General features: G+C 35.5%; 2 protein-coding genes across 4 annotated transcripts in view; both read left to right on the top strand.

Moving 5' to 3' along the window:
• UEVLD (UEV and lactate/malate dehyrogenase domains) overlaps positions 1-584 on the top strand; it is a 20703-nt gene extending 20119 nt beyond the window's left edge. Inside the window, exon 14 of one of the 2 annotated variants that reach the window (XM_074884621.1) lies at positions 539-584. The gene's annotated coding sequence lies outside the window, so the exon portion shown is untranslated. The remainder of the gene's footprint in view (positions 1-538) is intronic. The other variant, XM_074884623.1, reaches the window with a different exon arrangement.
• TSG101 (tumor susceptibility 101) overlaps positions 1-15996 on the top strand; it is a 21314-nt gene extending 5318 nt beyond the window's left edge. Inside the window, exons 3-10 of one of the 2 annotated variants that reach the window (XM_074884626.1) lie at positions 539-604; positions 1191-1354; positions 2751-2877; positions 5453-5519; positions 7087-7178; positions 12548-12750; positions 14244-14483; positions 15660-15996. In XM_074884626.1, coding sequence (XP_074740727.1) covers positions 539-604; positions 1191-1354; positions 2751-2877; positions 5453-5519; positions 7087-7178; positions 12548-12750; positions 14244-14483; positions 15660-15749 — 1049 coding nt within the window. In that variant the 3' untranslated portion in view covers positions 15750-15996. Of the gene's footprint in view, positions 1-538; positions 605-1190; positions 1355-2750; positions 2878-5452; positions 5520-7083; positions 7179-12547; positions 12751-14243; positions 14484-15659 lie in introns of both variants that reach the window. The other variant, XM_074884625.1, reaches the window with a different exon arrangement.

The raw sequence follows: 15996 nt of genomic DNA, 5'->3' as shown, positions 1-15996 counted from the left end.
TTTGTGAACTAAGCCTAAGATCTGGCAGTGAGTGAAGTGCTACGTGTTTTTTCCTCTTCAGTGTATTATTGTTTGGTTAAATTACCTTTACTGGTTATGTAATAAATGCCTATGGCCCAGTAATTTTCAGTATTCTTGCTGACCTCTTTGTTTGGAGAAATCATAAGGAATTCTTTGTAATCCTAAAATGACAGTTAAATTCAGATTATTTCTGCAGCAGTTTGTATGATTTGCAGTTTGTGTGGTTCCAACATGTTTTAGTTGGTCTGTGAATGAGGAAGCTAGTTTTATTTGCAGCGAAGGTAGTTTGACAATAATTAGTCATTCATTTCTCAGAAATATGTTATACATAAGAAGTTACCTGATGGTAGACAATCATATGCTAGTCCATAAATGTGCAACAGCAGAACCTTTCAAGTTGATTCTATATATGTGTAACTTCTGAAAACTTATGCTAATAAATAGATGGGGTATAACCTGAACAGAGATTAATGTAGCAAATATGTCTGTTTTAAAAGTACTGTTTGTTCCCTTTCAGTTTTTAACGATGGTTCATCTAGGGAGTTGATGAGCCTCAGTGGAACCATTCCTGTGCCTTACAGAGGTATGCATTTATTATTATTGTCACCACCACCATTATTTACCCAAACTACATGAAAAACTATTTAGATTTGTGCTGGTTCAACTTCACTACTTCGGTGATCACTATTTTCTTGAAATCCTTTACTTGTCCAAAGTATAATGTTTTAAAGAAATTGTTCCCTATTTTTGCTGCAAAATGAAATTTTAATGTTGAGCGTTGCTGCTTCAGTCTTGTACAGCTCTGTAACATTTCTTTCTGTACTGCACATTCTTCAAGCTTCTCAATTGAATGAGTATTGCAAACCATTTATTGATGCAGCTAATGATAGTTCAGATTAGGGTCTAATAATGCTGCATTGTAGAACAAATGAGATAATGGATTAGTGGTAAATGATAGTTGTAAATCAAAGTTAAATTGTTCTGAAAAATGTTGAGTTCTTGGCCATATTGTGAGCTCTTTGTTGGATGTTACTAGTACATTTTGGCTCAGCTTCTGACTCTGTGCAGTTGAATTTACTGGGTTTAGGAGTTTTTTATAAATCTGTATACAAGATGACAGTTGGAAGAATTGGAATAACCTTTAAAATCTTTCAAAATATCTTTTCTAGGTAACACATACAATATCCCAATTTGCTTGTGGCTGCTGGACACCTACCCTTTCAACCCCCCAATTTGTTTTGTTAAACCCACTAGCTCTATGACAATAAAAACTGGGAAACATGTTGATGCAAATGGAAAGATATACCTTCCTTATCTGCATGAGTGGAAATACGTACGTACAGGGAACTTGAAATTCTCAAATTGCGCAGTTCTGAATTCTTTTAGATAGTTGTATCGTTTTTAAGAAAAGTTATAATCTTATTTATTTGAGATCTTAAATAATTTTTTTAATGAAAACAACTGCTTATTATTTGTAATGCCTTAAAGTTCAGGGTGTTGCATTCTCTTGCCTGGTTCTTTGCATCTTTAGTTACAGTTTGTCTGATTAAACAGTGCAGCATAGGTGTCCTTCCCTGTCAGGACACTGATGTGAAGATCTGTGAGATAAAAATATTTACAGAAGGGAAATTATAAATTCTGTTAAAACATCTCTGGGCTGAAATTAATCTCTGTCACTAAAATGGACTTGTATGAGCACTTGGACTTTATGTAGATGTTGCTGGACCTTCAAGTATATGGATACATTTGCTTTACCAATAAATAAAGGCATTGAGCAGTACAGGCCTCATAGAAGTTGTGACCAAAACATGGACTTGTAAAGAAGATGAACTATGCTGACAAGGTCAGAAAAATAGTACAAGATGCATAGTTCTGTAAAAAGTGATTAACAGGAATAAATTTATTAAGCATGGGTGGTGGTTCAGTGCTTGCATGTTAATAGTGGAAAATGACTGCCCAGATCAGGATGCAGGTCTTGCACGAGCAAGAGGATCGTCTGAGATACAGGTGATACAGAATTCATTCAGTTTGAGACGTTGGTAAAAATAACTAAGAGGATTATAGAGCTAAGAAAATTTAGAAATAGGATATGTAATCTGGTGCTGCATACATGATGCTTGTCCTTATTTTGGTGAAATGAAATCATGCCTATATTAAATGTAGTTATAAACTGAGAAGCGTAGTTTACCTATATTTAAAGGAGGTTTGTGCCACTCCTCAGTGGGTTAGAATATTTTTTTCTGTTGAGCCATTCTGAACCTGAGCAAAAACTATATGCTTTATGAAATTGAAATAGCTGAAAACTTAGTGATCAGTACTTTTTTCATGTTGGAGAGTGGATTTACGTTTTTAAAAAAATATAATAATCCATCATTGTACAGTCATCTTCAGTCATTTATTGCCCTGCAGTTGATATGGAACAATGTATTACCCAGTTTATTCTGAGTGTAAACACTACTGCAGCTGTATTTTGCTATACTATTTTGAATACCAGCTGGCTGGGTTTGGTATCTGTAAAGGAATCCAGAAAGAAAGTTAAATATGCATATGTATGTATACACATATTTTTTAAAAAAATTAAAATATACATACATATTTTTAAAAAAATTAAAGCCCCACAATAAAAGGATGGCTTTTGAGAGCTGACGGAATGGTATAATTTTGTTATTATAGTCAACTAAACTGTCTGTTGGCAAAATCAACACCTTGTGATTTGCTTACCCTCCCAGCCCCAGTCAGACTTGCTAGAACTGATTCAGGTCATGATCGTTGTGTTTGGTGAGGAACCTCCAGTCTTTTCTCGGCCTACGGCTTCGTCAAGCTACCCACCGTACCAGGCAACAGGCCCACCAACGAGTAAGTGGCCATGACAACTAATTTCTACATATATTCATATTGACACTCTGGAGTGATTGTTGCTCTGCATAGTTTGTCACAAATGATGCATTCTGCTCTAGAATGACTTTCTGTATTGCTGACTAATGAATTTACCTGGGCTGTACTTGACCTCTTTGAACTGTATTGGAAGAATGTGTGTGGTTTTTCAGCTTTTGGAAGGGAGGGAAAATCAAGTTTGTATTTAAAAAAACCCAAAACAAACACAAACACCTCCCACACCCCTCAAAACGACAACTAACCTGTTAACATTCAGAGATATCCTTAAAAAGAGATTATTCAGATAATTGTTGTTTTATCTTAATTTTCTTTATTCTGATAATACAAGTCCATCTGTAGAGTTTCCTGCAACCATTGATTTCATAAGCAAAAGCATACTGCTTGTGTTTCCTGTGCCCACACTTTTTCTTTTTTTGCTGGCTGAATATGAAAAAAACCTGCCCTGTGATTTTTCATCCTTCTTTGTTGATTTGGTACTCTGACTTGGTACTCATTCTTACTTTCTTGCGGAACTTCTCAAGACTTTTAAAATCTTTTATTTATTTAAACTTCTGGAGGTGGCATACGTTAAAGAGTCAGGATAGGTAGATGGGGGAAAAGGCAGGCAGGAGTGGGAAACAGAAAATTCTAGAAATTCTAGAAATTCTTCCAAGGAGAGACTCTGAATTGGCTGGAAAAAACCCAAAACAGTAGAGTAGACCTACTCAAGCCAAAGACTGGGACAGGAGGGGAGAGGGAGCAGATTAGCTGCAGATTGTTTAATGATATTATAACAGTTCTACATTAATTTAGTGGTAGAGCAGCTTTATTTGGGGTTACATATTTTTGCTGTATTTGAGGTTATATACTTTGCTGTATTTCTAAGGCTGTGTCTGTTTTCTATTGAAATACAGCTTTTATCAGATCGTAGTGTTACATCTGAAAAGCTGAAGTACTATGCATTACAATTTCTAGCAGAAACCATTTTTAACAAGGTCTTAGATTCTTCATGCGTGAGGAAAGGGGTAGCAGGCATAAATGGGACCATTAGGGATAGCTGGCTAAAGGTAAGCATTTGGGACTTCACAGCTTGTCCGGCACCAGCCTGCATATAGGAGCACTAAATGATTCCACTGTTCTGATTTTCCAGGGACAGTGGGTGTCAGTGCAAGTACAGTTTTAGTAGAGACTGTGACCTGTATTGCTTGAAGGAAGGACCATCAATTGAAACACACTTCACTACTCTTGCAGTCACTCAGCGCTAGCATAGCTGAAGTAATTTTAGTGGAAATGTTTCAGGATTTTCACATGGTTAATATCTACTTAGTTTTAGTGTAATCAGTTTTTTCTTATTTTACAGACATTTAGGTTTCTTTTTTTTGAATTCTAGGTACACTGTTTTAAGAAGGAATGAAGCCTTTTTAAAAAAAATTGAATCATTTGAAAGTATTCAAGGCTCTTTTTTAAAAAAAAAAAGCTATTTGATGTAATATTCCTATAATTACTAGAAATATGGAATGAATATATTGAAAACATAATTTTTATAATAGAATTGTCACATTTGCAAGAAGAAACTTAAAATTGCTAGGACTGTTAAAGCCTTAGACATTTATATGTGCTGATAAATTTTTTTAAAAATGTAACTTCTAAATAGCAGAAATTGCTGCATAAGAAATGGCTGGATTGTTAAACAGCTAGTCAACTGTTGTGAAGTCTAGCTGCTCTGAAGGTACTTAAGTTACACGCTTGTTATTTAGTGAGTAGAGAACAATGGCTACATTGGAAAGGTTATTTTCTTTTTTCAGCTATTGTCTAAAAAATGGAAACAGCTCTTCAGGTGTGTCATCTTTAATAACATAACATTTTTTTTTGAGTTCCCTACCTGCAGATACTTTTTCTTATTTATCCACATATTACTTAGTAAACTACTCGTGAATTTTAAATTAATAGCCATTTTTATCCGTGCAGTGGTTAGTTTGAAGTAATGATTAAGAAAAAAAAAATGTGCAGGTGTTCTAGCTAGTTGTTCTAAGGAGTGTGTAATTGACTTCAGTTACAGTTCTCATATTCTCCTCCAAACAAAATACTCTTGAGAAGTTGATGGTAGAGGTAGAATCTTCAGAAATGCAGAATTTTCCAGCGATACAGAATTTCCGGGATACAGAAAGGAAATTCTAACTGGTTAATACATGGAGGGAAAGTCTGCTGCAGTTTAGTCCTTTATGTGTTCTGAGGGGAAGCAGCTGCCTTGGTCAGCTGGCAGAGAGGTAGCTCACAACAAACATCTGCATGTATCCCTCTGGCCAAGCTGCACAAGAGCAGCATGGGAAATGGCGGGAGTGTTGTGTGAAGTGATGGCATTAGGGGGTGCAGGGTACATGTTTTTGAGGGGTTTTGGCCATAGAATGACTTCTCTTAGCCTTGTTGTTTCATTGTGTTGTACTGTATTCATTGTTCAATAATAAAGAGCATATTCCTGCAGCTTAACAGAGATGTGATCTTTATATATATAAAACTTCTGAAAAGTAAAACCATACAAAATCATTATTTTATTTAGCTTCCTATGTGCCGGGCATTCCAGGTGGAATATCTGCCTATCCAGCAGGAAGCACTCCAAACCCGAGGTAAGAACCCCTTTAAACCATCACCATTTACATAATAGACAGTTTCACTGAATAGTATCTAGTCCTGGTTCTATTTTCTGTTGGTATATTTGTTTGTATAATTATCCTGTTAGCAGTTTTCTTCAAAACTGAGGACTGAATTCTTGTCAATAGCCAAAAGAAGGTTTGAGAAAGGTTTAGCTTTCTTAGTGTTGCTTGCCAAATACAATATACTTAGGTGATAAATATATTTTGGAAATCATTACCTAACTCCCACATGTTATCTTCCTTCACTTGTATGTTGGATTAGTTTTTTATTAGCGTTGTTAGTATTGTTTGGGGTAATTAGCAACTCAAAAGATCGAACAAAACAGTTGCTGGTTTAATACAAACCTTGACTCCAGCATAAATGTGAACTTAATTCAGAGCTTTTTATTACTATAAAACAATACTTTTTCTTTATTATATAATAGTTTTGAGTAAAGCTTTTCCAGAACACTTGCAGTTCTGTCTTAGCAAATAGTAGGATGCTGATTTCTGCCTCCTAGTGTGTACCTACATTTTTTCATATCATAATTAATTCTTTTTATTATTAATGTCCTGATTTTGTGTTAGGAGTGTATGAGGAGTTGCTGTAGTATATAACATTTTGATTTAAAAAAAAATATATAAACCCCTGTAATCACTTGGAAGGTGGGGGTGCTATGTTTTAAGAAGTGAAAAATGGGGATTTGGTAAGTTATTATGGTAGGTTTTTTCCTCCTAAATACAGTTAAAGTCCTCTTCATGTTTGTACAAAAATCAATAATAGAAGAACTATTTTTAAAATAATATAATTTATGAATTAACAGAAAGTTTTTTAAGAACTATTAAATCTGCAGTTATCTGGAGAGGCACAGACTATGCTTATTTTATATTTTACATGGGTTTTTGGACCATTTTGTTTACTTATAGCCATGGTTAATACTCTGCTGTATGGCAGGTGTTGGTCAGTCTAATACTGACTAATTTGAGTCCTTGTTTCAGTTGCTAGTAAATGTATTTTAGTTATTGTACATTGTCATGTTATATGTAATCTCACAATTGTTTCAGTGAACAAATTAATTCTTTTGCTTTCCTTCATCCTTCAGAGCAGGGCTGAGAGTTTCATCTTGCAACCATATTTTGCACAACATTTCTAGGTTTACCTGAAGCAGTTCAGTACTCATCTTAACTATTCTCATATTGCTGTTCATCAGTTTGTAACTACAGTAATTTCTTTTGGATACTTTTGGGGTTTCATGGCAAGTTAGAAATTGCATGGCAAGATTAAGAGATTGAAGAGAATTTGGAATGATCCAAATGTTTGACCCGTGCAATAACTACAAAGGGTTGCAGATGGAATGGTATTTTCTTAAATCAGACTAGAAATATAAATGATGAAAGATGTTAATGTGAACAGGAAAAGAGAAAGAGGATAACTTGGCCTGCAATTTAAACATTGTATTATATAAACAAATGTTTAACATGGTGACATAAAGATAATATACACGGATGATATTTTACAAGTAGTTACATAACATTAGCATATCTTTCTTTGTCAAAGCAGCTACCCAAACTATCCTTATCCGGGTGGTGTTCCATTTCCAGCAACCACTAGTGTTCAGTACTACCCTCCTCAGCCTCCTGTGACTACTGTTGGTGAGTACCTTTGAAAGGATTTCTGTGAAGCTTCCCTCTATAAGTGATATGTAAACAAAGAAAACAGAAAAAGGATCATATTGTTCTTAGTCTGACCTTCCAAAGTATTGATCTTCAATCAAAAAAATTACTCGAAGTATAAAATACATTTTATGTCCTTTGCCTTATATTTTATTCAGTCAGGAACTTGATAAATTCCTGGGTTTGTGCAGTGCATTGCGTGTGCTCTGAATACTTTGAAGAACACTGCATGTAACTACCTTAAGTGTTTTCCTCACCCTTTAACTGTAGGTGACTTTTGTCTGTGTTGCTGTGGTCATGGTTTCTATAAATGCTTTTGTCCTCACTTAATCATCTGCTGGACTCACTTTATTTACTCTTTATTTATACTTTCTTTACTCCAAAAGTCCTGGCTGTCTAAAGCAGAGGTTTCCAATGTGTTTGGAATGAGCTTCATTTTAACTGAAATTCTTTTCCAGCAGCTTCACTGTTGCTTCTTAATGGTCCCTACTTGCCTACTTGTTAGTTCCTTCTTGCTTCCCTTCAGCAGCAAGATTTAGGGTATTAATGTGTATCTTTTCCCAGTCTACTGCTTCATGGCCCTTTGCTGGCAAAATACACTAGCTTGGTTTCTGCCCTGCACCTCACTTTTAGTGTATGTGTAACAGATTGGGAACCAGAGATAAAGGTCATCTAGTTAAGTAGGAGGTTGGTGCAGTAGCTCTCCAAGTGGATGATAGTCCTTTTGGAGCAGTTAGATGGTAAGGACATAGACTCTTCTGTGACCTTGTTCTGACTATCAGTCATTTGTAGTCTCTTGCACCATAATTTAAAAGTGCATCCGTAGGTTCTTCATTTAATGTGTGAACTCCCAGTTATTTATACACACTCTTCCTTCCAGAACTGTGTGTAGTTTGAAATTTTCATTCACACACATGGGTACAAAGCAAGTTCACAGCTTGGCAAGGGGAAGATAGATGCTTCTACTTTACTCTTAAAATATTTGAGGAGTTGTTCTGATGTTACAGAATTTGGAAACAACAGTAAGTTGTATCTTGTGTTCTTCTTGTGCCTGATCCTGTACTTTGTGTCCAGGTTCTTTCAGCCTTCTGAATTAGAAAAGTCTTCTCCGAAAGTCATTGGCTGTTTCAGTGATCATCTCCACTCTGAGGTGACGTGTGTCTACCATGCACACCGCAAGAAAGCTGTGGTCCCTCTTTAGCTCAAGCAGTACTCAGTGTTGGGGGGCTCTAGCTGGCTCTCGTGTAGGGAGGTGATAAGAACCTTCCTAGGGAACACCAGCTTTCTGCAGCGTCTTTCTCAAACAGATCCTGTTTTGTTTTATGTAGTAGAGAGTTAATTTAAAATAAAGGTATGTCCTATTTAATTCCTTTCCATCATTTTCATCCCCAGTGAAGATGAACAGAGGTGAAATATCTGCCAAATATCATAGAAGGCTCTTCAAGTCCTGAGTTAGATCATCTGATACCATGTTGTAATGCCAGATTTTGTAGTGGCAACTTAACCTTAGACTGACTCATTTGATGCAGCTAGGCAGAAGTCATATGCCTGTTATGCATGGTTTATCTCTTGTGCTAAATGAAATGCAAACATGTCTCTTTAATCATCCACTGTATATACAGTACTGCTTGTTTTTTACATGATTTTTTTTTTTGTTTCAGCTGAAAATGTGTATTTCCTATACAGATTGTTTGGCTGTGGTTTATTGTGGTAGTTTATAGGAGCATATCAGGTGGTCCAACTTCAGAGTTTTGTGTGGGTGGTGGAGGGGTGTGTCCTATAGTGAGCTTAGTTTGAATTGAATGAAAATACTCATTCAGAGTAGCTTAAGCTTTTAATAATAGTTGGGTTTTCAAATACTCCTTGAGGGTTTTTCTTTCTGTTCGATCATCTGCCATTAATTACTTTTCTGATGCAATTACTAGTTTGATGAATCTGTAAGGTCACTTCTGAAATCAGACTCTGCCTGGTAAAGGTTAGGGGTTTCAGTGTTCTGTAGGTTTAATGGCTATGTGCCATAAAATCTTCCCCAAGCTGGGCTAATTATGGAAGCAACAGAAAATGCTAAGGGTTCATGCTCTTTAAGAAGATACATAAAATCTAACTGAGCTGTATTAGGATGATCCTTTATATGGTCAAAGACCTCTTTCCTGTCTGTTGGCATTTCTATGTGAACTTTCACTGTGTTAGGTGTATTGTGATTTTATTTTTCTCTCTGTCCTACTTTACTGTTAAAGTGAGCTTGTATGAAATCTCCCAGAGTGAGGGATATCAGGGGAAGAAAAAAAGTAGAACTGATGACTGGTTCTGACTTTGTTAGAAAGTAATTCATTATGTAAACAGTAACTGAAATCATGCTAATGCTATTCTTGAAGTGAAATCGGACCTTTTTGTTCTGATTTGGACCATGTATATTTACAATTGTCTGCCTTAAGCAGGAAGTCCTACACAGTGAATAAACTCTTTGTCCGGGATAGTTTGACTGACTTGGTTTAAGTTTTACTTCTCACTGTAGAAAGTACTGTTCTTTTCTCCTTTTCATAAGAAGCAGCTATTCCTGGGTCTGTGTGTGTGATGCCATTTGACAGCTTCTGTTGCTGATTCTAACAGATTAACCAAATACTGAAAATTATCTTGTTGACTGGCAACAGGGTGAATTGCTTAAGCAAGAACTGTAAATCAGATGAAGTGTTGGGAAATTTATATTTTCATAAGGCTATCTTTGCACCAGTTGATTAATAATTCAGTATCTTTTTTCCAATAGTAATTAGCTTATTTTTAAAATTTTAAAAAAAAAATTAATTGCACATATTCTGGTGCAATTTGCATGCAAGTGAAGTGCTCACATTAGTAATTATCAAAATGTGATGTTTTCTTAATTTTAGAACAATTTGGTGGATTAGTAAGCGTGATGTGCATCTTCCCATAGTTCCTCTCATGTCATTTGCATAGCTTTAGTTTTCACATATCTGGCTTGGTGTAGGTTTTGTGGACAGGAATAGAGTAAAAGGCATAGGGAAGAGATAGGAATTTATGCAGTCTAGTTCTGTTAGTAGCAGAAATCCAAAAAATCCTCAGCATGTTTTAAGGATTCTGAGGTGTGCAGTCCTGTCAACAACACTTTGCATTTGTTAGTATAACAATACCAACATACACTCCAAATAGATATTTTTAAAAATTGTATTTATTTTTTAAAATTATGATGATACCCTAACAGAAAATTGTTATTTTTCCATTCAGATACTTGTTTCTAAAGGCAGAGTTTAGATTTTTAAACTGTGTTCTGGATTGTTGCTGATTATCAGAAATATATCCAAGCTACCCCAAGAACAATGTAATGCTGAAATTTCACTAAACAGCCCACCCTTTTCCTGAATAACTGTAGTAAAATTATTGTATATCTTATTTCTAGCTAATAGAAGTTTAGTTATTGAGTACTATCAATAACATATTAAAAAATATATTTATCACTGTCTATCTTGGTGTCATTTACTCTAAAAATACCAATCTTTGAACTCCTGTGTTTAAATGGCAAAATTAATGTATGGTTTGAGTTGCTTCTTTGCTTTTCTTCTTCTGAGGGCCTCTGATTATTAAGAAAGGTGAAGAAGTTGGTTGGATTTTAGCTGATTTGAGACACTTTTCTGAACCTTTGGGAAGGAAAAAAAGATATGCTAATGGTTTTGTCTTTAGCTGTGTAAGATTCATGGAAGCCTTGGTGAATATTTTTTCACTTTGTAATTTTTTGAGATCTAGGGTACTGTAAAATACGATGCACGTAATGCCATAACAACTTCAGGGTTTGGATAACCGTGTCTCTAGATAAAAAGATACTGTGGTAAAATTTCTTTTTGCAAATTTTCTTTCCAGTTACAGAACTTCAAAACTCTCCTCTTTCATCCATAAAAGATGGAAATTTTAGGCACATTAGAGAAGTTATTTTCTTCTATTATATTTTCTAGTATTGCTGCATCAAAATGTGATTTAATAAACTGAAACTACAAGTTGTACCTAGCAATCAAAAAAGGTAGTAACCTCAGTTGTAACTCAGTTACACAGCAGCCTCTGTTGCAGTTTAACATTGATCATTTATAGAAGCTAGCTGTATAATATTAGAACAATATTGGTTGGTTGTTTCACTGCTACTGAAATCTGCCCTGAGTTTCTGGGCATGATGGACCAAGTGAAACTGGCAAATGAGTATACCTGCAGTCAAATTGTATGTCATCATCTTTGTCTTACACTTACATAAAATAGCTATTCTCACTTTTGTTAGAATCAAATTGTGTGACTAATTCCACAGAATCTCTGTATGTTTGACTAATACTCTTTATTCAACTAACATTAAAGTAGTATTTTATCCAGAGAGAATTTTACAGGTTCTTTGTGGGTGCTATTATCTAATTTTATAAACTATGCTGCTCCCCACCTCGCTCCAATTGCAGTACCATCCTGCAGTAGTTTTAAAAAAACAAATACCAGACTCAGTATAACACTGAACATGTACATAAAAGACTGCTGTCTGATTTTAGTCTGCTAGAACATACCTATAAATCATACGCTAATACAACTGATTAACATTTCTGCTTTATAATCTTCTAATAAATGTTGCTTGTTAAAGTAAGAATACCTCAATAAAAAATGTTCTATATTAATGCTGATTGTTTTACTGCCCCCCCATACCTGCCCTAGGATGGCTGAATGATGATAATTGTGAAACCAATTGGAAAGATGAGATCATATTGTAGCTTTTTAATCACTTTATACTGTCCAGTAATTTGTCAGTTAAACAGACCCTGCTATTAGATCTTCATAAACATAAAAGGGCAGCAGTTAAGATATTTTTCATTGAAATTATTTGTTAGCTTAGTGTTCATCTATTTTTATTAATTTTTAAAAAAAACAGTAATTGGCAAGTCTCAAGATAGAGTACGTATAGGCAAAAGCACTGTCTCAAGCCAGACATTACATTAATTGTGGTTGAATACACGTATCCATTAATTCCTGTAGTTTACCAGAAATTTAGTCTTCTTTTAAAGACTCAGACTAACAACATTTGTAGACTTTGGGGAAAATGGCCAACCCTCTTTTTAAATTAAAGGAAAATTGTGCATATGGGAATAGTAAAGTGAATGAATGGATGCATACTCTTGTGTACATCTTAGTGTGGTTTATCTCACTGTGGTCTCTTCACTGCTTCTGAAAATTGTGATGTAAACCAGTTTATTTTACTGTCTCATATTGCTAAAGTATGTCCAGCAAGTTAGCTGCTATGTTTTTCAAACTGGCTTTATACTAAAGTCAGTGCAAAAGAGAATTAATTTATGCTTGTGAATTTTCTTCTGCAGGCCCCAGTAGAGATGGAACTATCAGTGAGGATACCATTAGAGCTTCCCTTATTTCGGCAGTCAGTGATAAACTGAGATGGCGAATGAAGGAAGAAATGGATCGTGCACAAGCTGAACTCAATGCCTTGAAACGGACAGAAGAGGACCTGAAGAAAGGACACCAGAAACTGGAAGAAATGGTAACTCGCCTGGATCAAGAAGTGGTAAGCTGAGATGAAACACTACTCTGTATCAGAGTATTACTAGTAGTGAACAGAAGCATGTAATGAATTCATTATCAAGCATGATAGAAATATCAGAGCTTGAAATATCAGAAATATCAGTGTATTTCTTTTTAAATATATATTCTCTTTCCCAGTTGAGGTGCATGTGTTCAGACTGAAGCAAGTCAGAAATAGCAGTGACAGTAAGATGCATTGTCCTGCGTGTATCTTACAGACGTCATTGTTCAGTAGTAGAGGAGCAGTATTATTTTTCCCCATACTCCCTGTGAAAGACGTCAGTGGTGTGAGATTATTTCATAACCATGTCTCAGTTTCTGGATAATAATGTGTAACAGCAGCACTAGAGAACATTTCAGTGTCGTAGTGCAGAGACACTGATTTTAGTCACAGCCTCCTTGTATAACCTGCAGATTTTTCCTTTCCCAGGCACGAGTCTCTCCTACTCAGTAGGCTCAGAAATTCCTGCAGTTTTTCATAAGGCCTGACATCATCTGCTTAGTCCATCTGCTCCTTGCATTACTGCTCGGGAGTAGAGGTTTTGGGATTGATGAGCAGTTTCTGAAACCAGCTCAGTGCTCAGATAATGGTTTAAAAAAAGAAAATTCGAAATTATTAATCAGGACTAGAGAACAGGGGATACTGTTATGTCACTGTATATATCTGTATGCCCACTTGAAGTGTAGTGTGTAATGCTAGGTTTTCCTATCTTGGAAAGAAAGGACGTAATAGAAGTGCAGATGTTTGATGCAAAGGCAAGAAGGATGATCCAGCATACCAGACAGCTTCCATATAAAACATGACTAAGTAAGCTAGGGCTTCGGTCTGGAAAGAAGACAGTGGGGACAGAGGGTGGCATGTGACAATAGTCTGTAGAGCTTTGAGTGATATGAGGAAGACCACGGTGGTGTACAGTCTGTTCCAGTGTGTTAGCTGTGGGACATCAAAAATATCAGGAGGCAGATTCAAAAGTAGCAAAAGAAGGTATGTCTCATACAGATGCAGTTAAATTACAGTTAACCATTAGTGGGTAAAGCCAGCATATTTTGTTTCCTGTCAGTACAGTTAAGTGTTTGATCCATGCTCAGCAAACTTACATAGGAACTTACTCCAAAAGACACATTTCTGAAGAAAATAACTATTTTGGCTTTGCCTTTGTTATCTTTAGCTACTTTAAATGGTTATTTTTCCTTATGTGGCACCTTCAAAATACTTAAAGACTATTAGCATGCCTTCTCTACAGTTATAAATTGGTAATGGATTGACATTATCTATGACAGCCTTTTTTTAAAACGAAAGAATCTGAAATCTATAGACTGATAGCTCTTTCTTTTGTAAAACTCGTAACAGAGATGAGTAGAGAAGTAAAGAACCAAGTGGCATGTCTAAAAATCTTTAATCTTGACAGTTGTATCACAAGAAGACATTCAGCTCTGAAGACCTAAGAAATAAATAAACATCTTAATTGTTTTTAGGCTGAAGTTGACAAGAACATTGAACTTCTGAAGAAGAAGGATGAGGAGCTCAGTTCTGCCTTAGAGAAAATGGAAAGTCAGTCAGAAAATAATGACATAGATGAAGTTATTATTCCTACAGCACCACTTTACAAGCAGATCCTGAACTTATATGCAGAGGAAAATGCAATTGAAGACACCATCTTCTATCTTGGGGAAGCATTGAGACGTGGAGTGATAGATCTAGATGTCTTCTTGAAGGTAGGCTTCTTGGGATGTTTTTAAGATTTGCATTTTAAATGTGTTTAAATACTTTGAACTCTTGTTCAGGTTTTTAATGTTAGTGATTTCTTCACCGAAGAGGATCCTGTAAGAACACGAATACTTACATGTTGAAACATAAGTTTTAAAAGAGGAATTTCAGAATTAAGATAAAAGACCAATTTTAAAAGTGTTATAGATACAAAGTCATTTATCATTAGATAGGTGCAACAGTGTCAACATAAGCTTTCCATTGGGCTTGCATCCTAATTCTGGAGAAACAGTGAGTGGCATATTCAGACAGCAACTCACTGGCAGTCTATGGATGCCTCTGCTGAGGCAACCAGTGGAGTGTTAGAATTGTAGGGGGAAAAAAAACCCACACCAGCTAGTTTTGCATCTCTAGCAGAGACCTTCTTAGGCAATTTTATTCCCTTTCTTTGCTGTCCTTAATGCTGAAAATTTTCATAATCCCATCTAATAACCTTCCTTTGTTTTGAGTTTATGTGCATGATGATGGCACATGAAATAAAACAGATCTGTTGTTATTTTGAAAAGATTAAAACCACTTTTTAATGTGGAATAAAAGATGTGTATGTGAGAGCAATTAATGTTGCCATTGGATCTGGAAAGATTATTATGCAGAAGTGTTAATAGTCTGTACTGGGGCCACGGGGTAACAAGAGTTACCAGTCCTTCCTTTTTCTAACAGTTGAGGTTCCCCCCAGGTTACAACTTAGACTTTGCTTTTAACATCCAGTATACAATGCACTACATAGAGACATAGTATTTCCTTCTTGGGTAGCTTGCTAGTTCTGTTTATCTACTGTTAAAAGAACTGTTCTCTGCCCCATGGGAAGTGCATTAGTCTCACTTCACCTTGCAGTACATATTACTATTTTTCTCTTTGATAAGAATATGTGCAGAGTTAATAATTAAAATCACAAAAAATACACTATAATGATTGCATTTGGTAGCTATCTGCAAGTCCTTTTAAGGCAAGAAATGCCATTTAGTAGACTAATGCATTTAGTGTTTCCAAAATAACAAACATCCTGTTTGGGTCATGGAATGTGTCATGCTTTGAAAATCTGTATTGCAATGTAATTAAGATTTTTATCAAAACTTTCCCAATATCCAGCTGTTCTTATTCTTTCTTTCTTATTCTTTCTGCAGCATGTACGTCTTCTGTCTCGCAAGCAGTTCCAGCTGAGGGCATTAATGCAGAAAGCAAGGAAGACTGCTGGACTCAGTGATCTCTACTAAATTCTCAGACTTTAACTGGGAAGTTAGATTTCCTTATGAGCAGACATTCTCTTGATATTTCTCTTAATCAGTAGGTGCCCAGAATAAGTTATTACATCATTCAAGTGTAAGATATTTTGAATCAATAATATATTTTCTTTTTGGTAAAGACTAGCTTTTATTAATGCACTTTCTATCTCTTGTAATCCTTGTGCTGGTGGACTTAACGCTGAATAAAACTTGTTGCATATTTTCTTCCTCTACAAAA

The sequence above is a fragment of the Strix uralensis genome, chromosome 15, assembly GCF_047716275.1.
Source record: "Strix uralensis isolate ZFMK-TIS-50842 chromosome 15, bStrUra1, whole genome shotgun sequence".
Taxonomy (NCBI): Eukaryota; Metazoa; Chordata; class Aves; order Strigiformes; family Strigidae; genus Strix; species Strix uralensis.
Note: the sequence above shows the minus strand (reverse complement) of the source record. Positions and strands in the feature narration are given on the sequence as shown.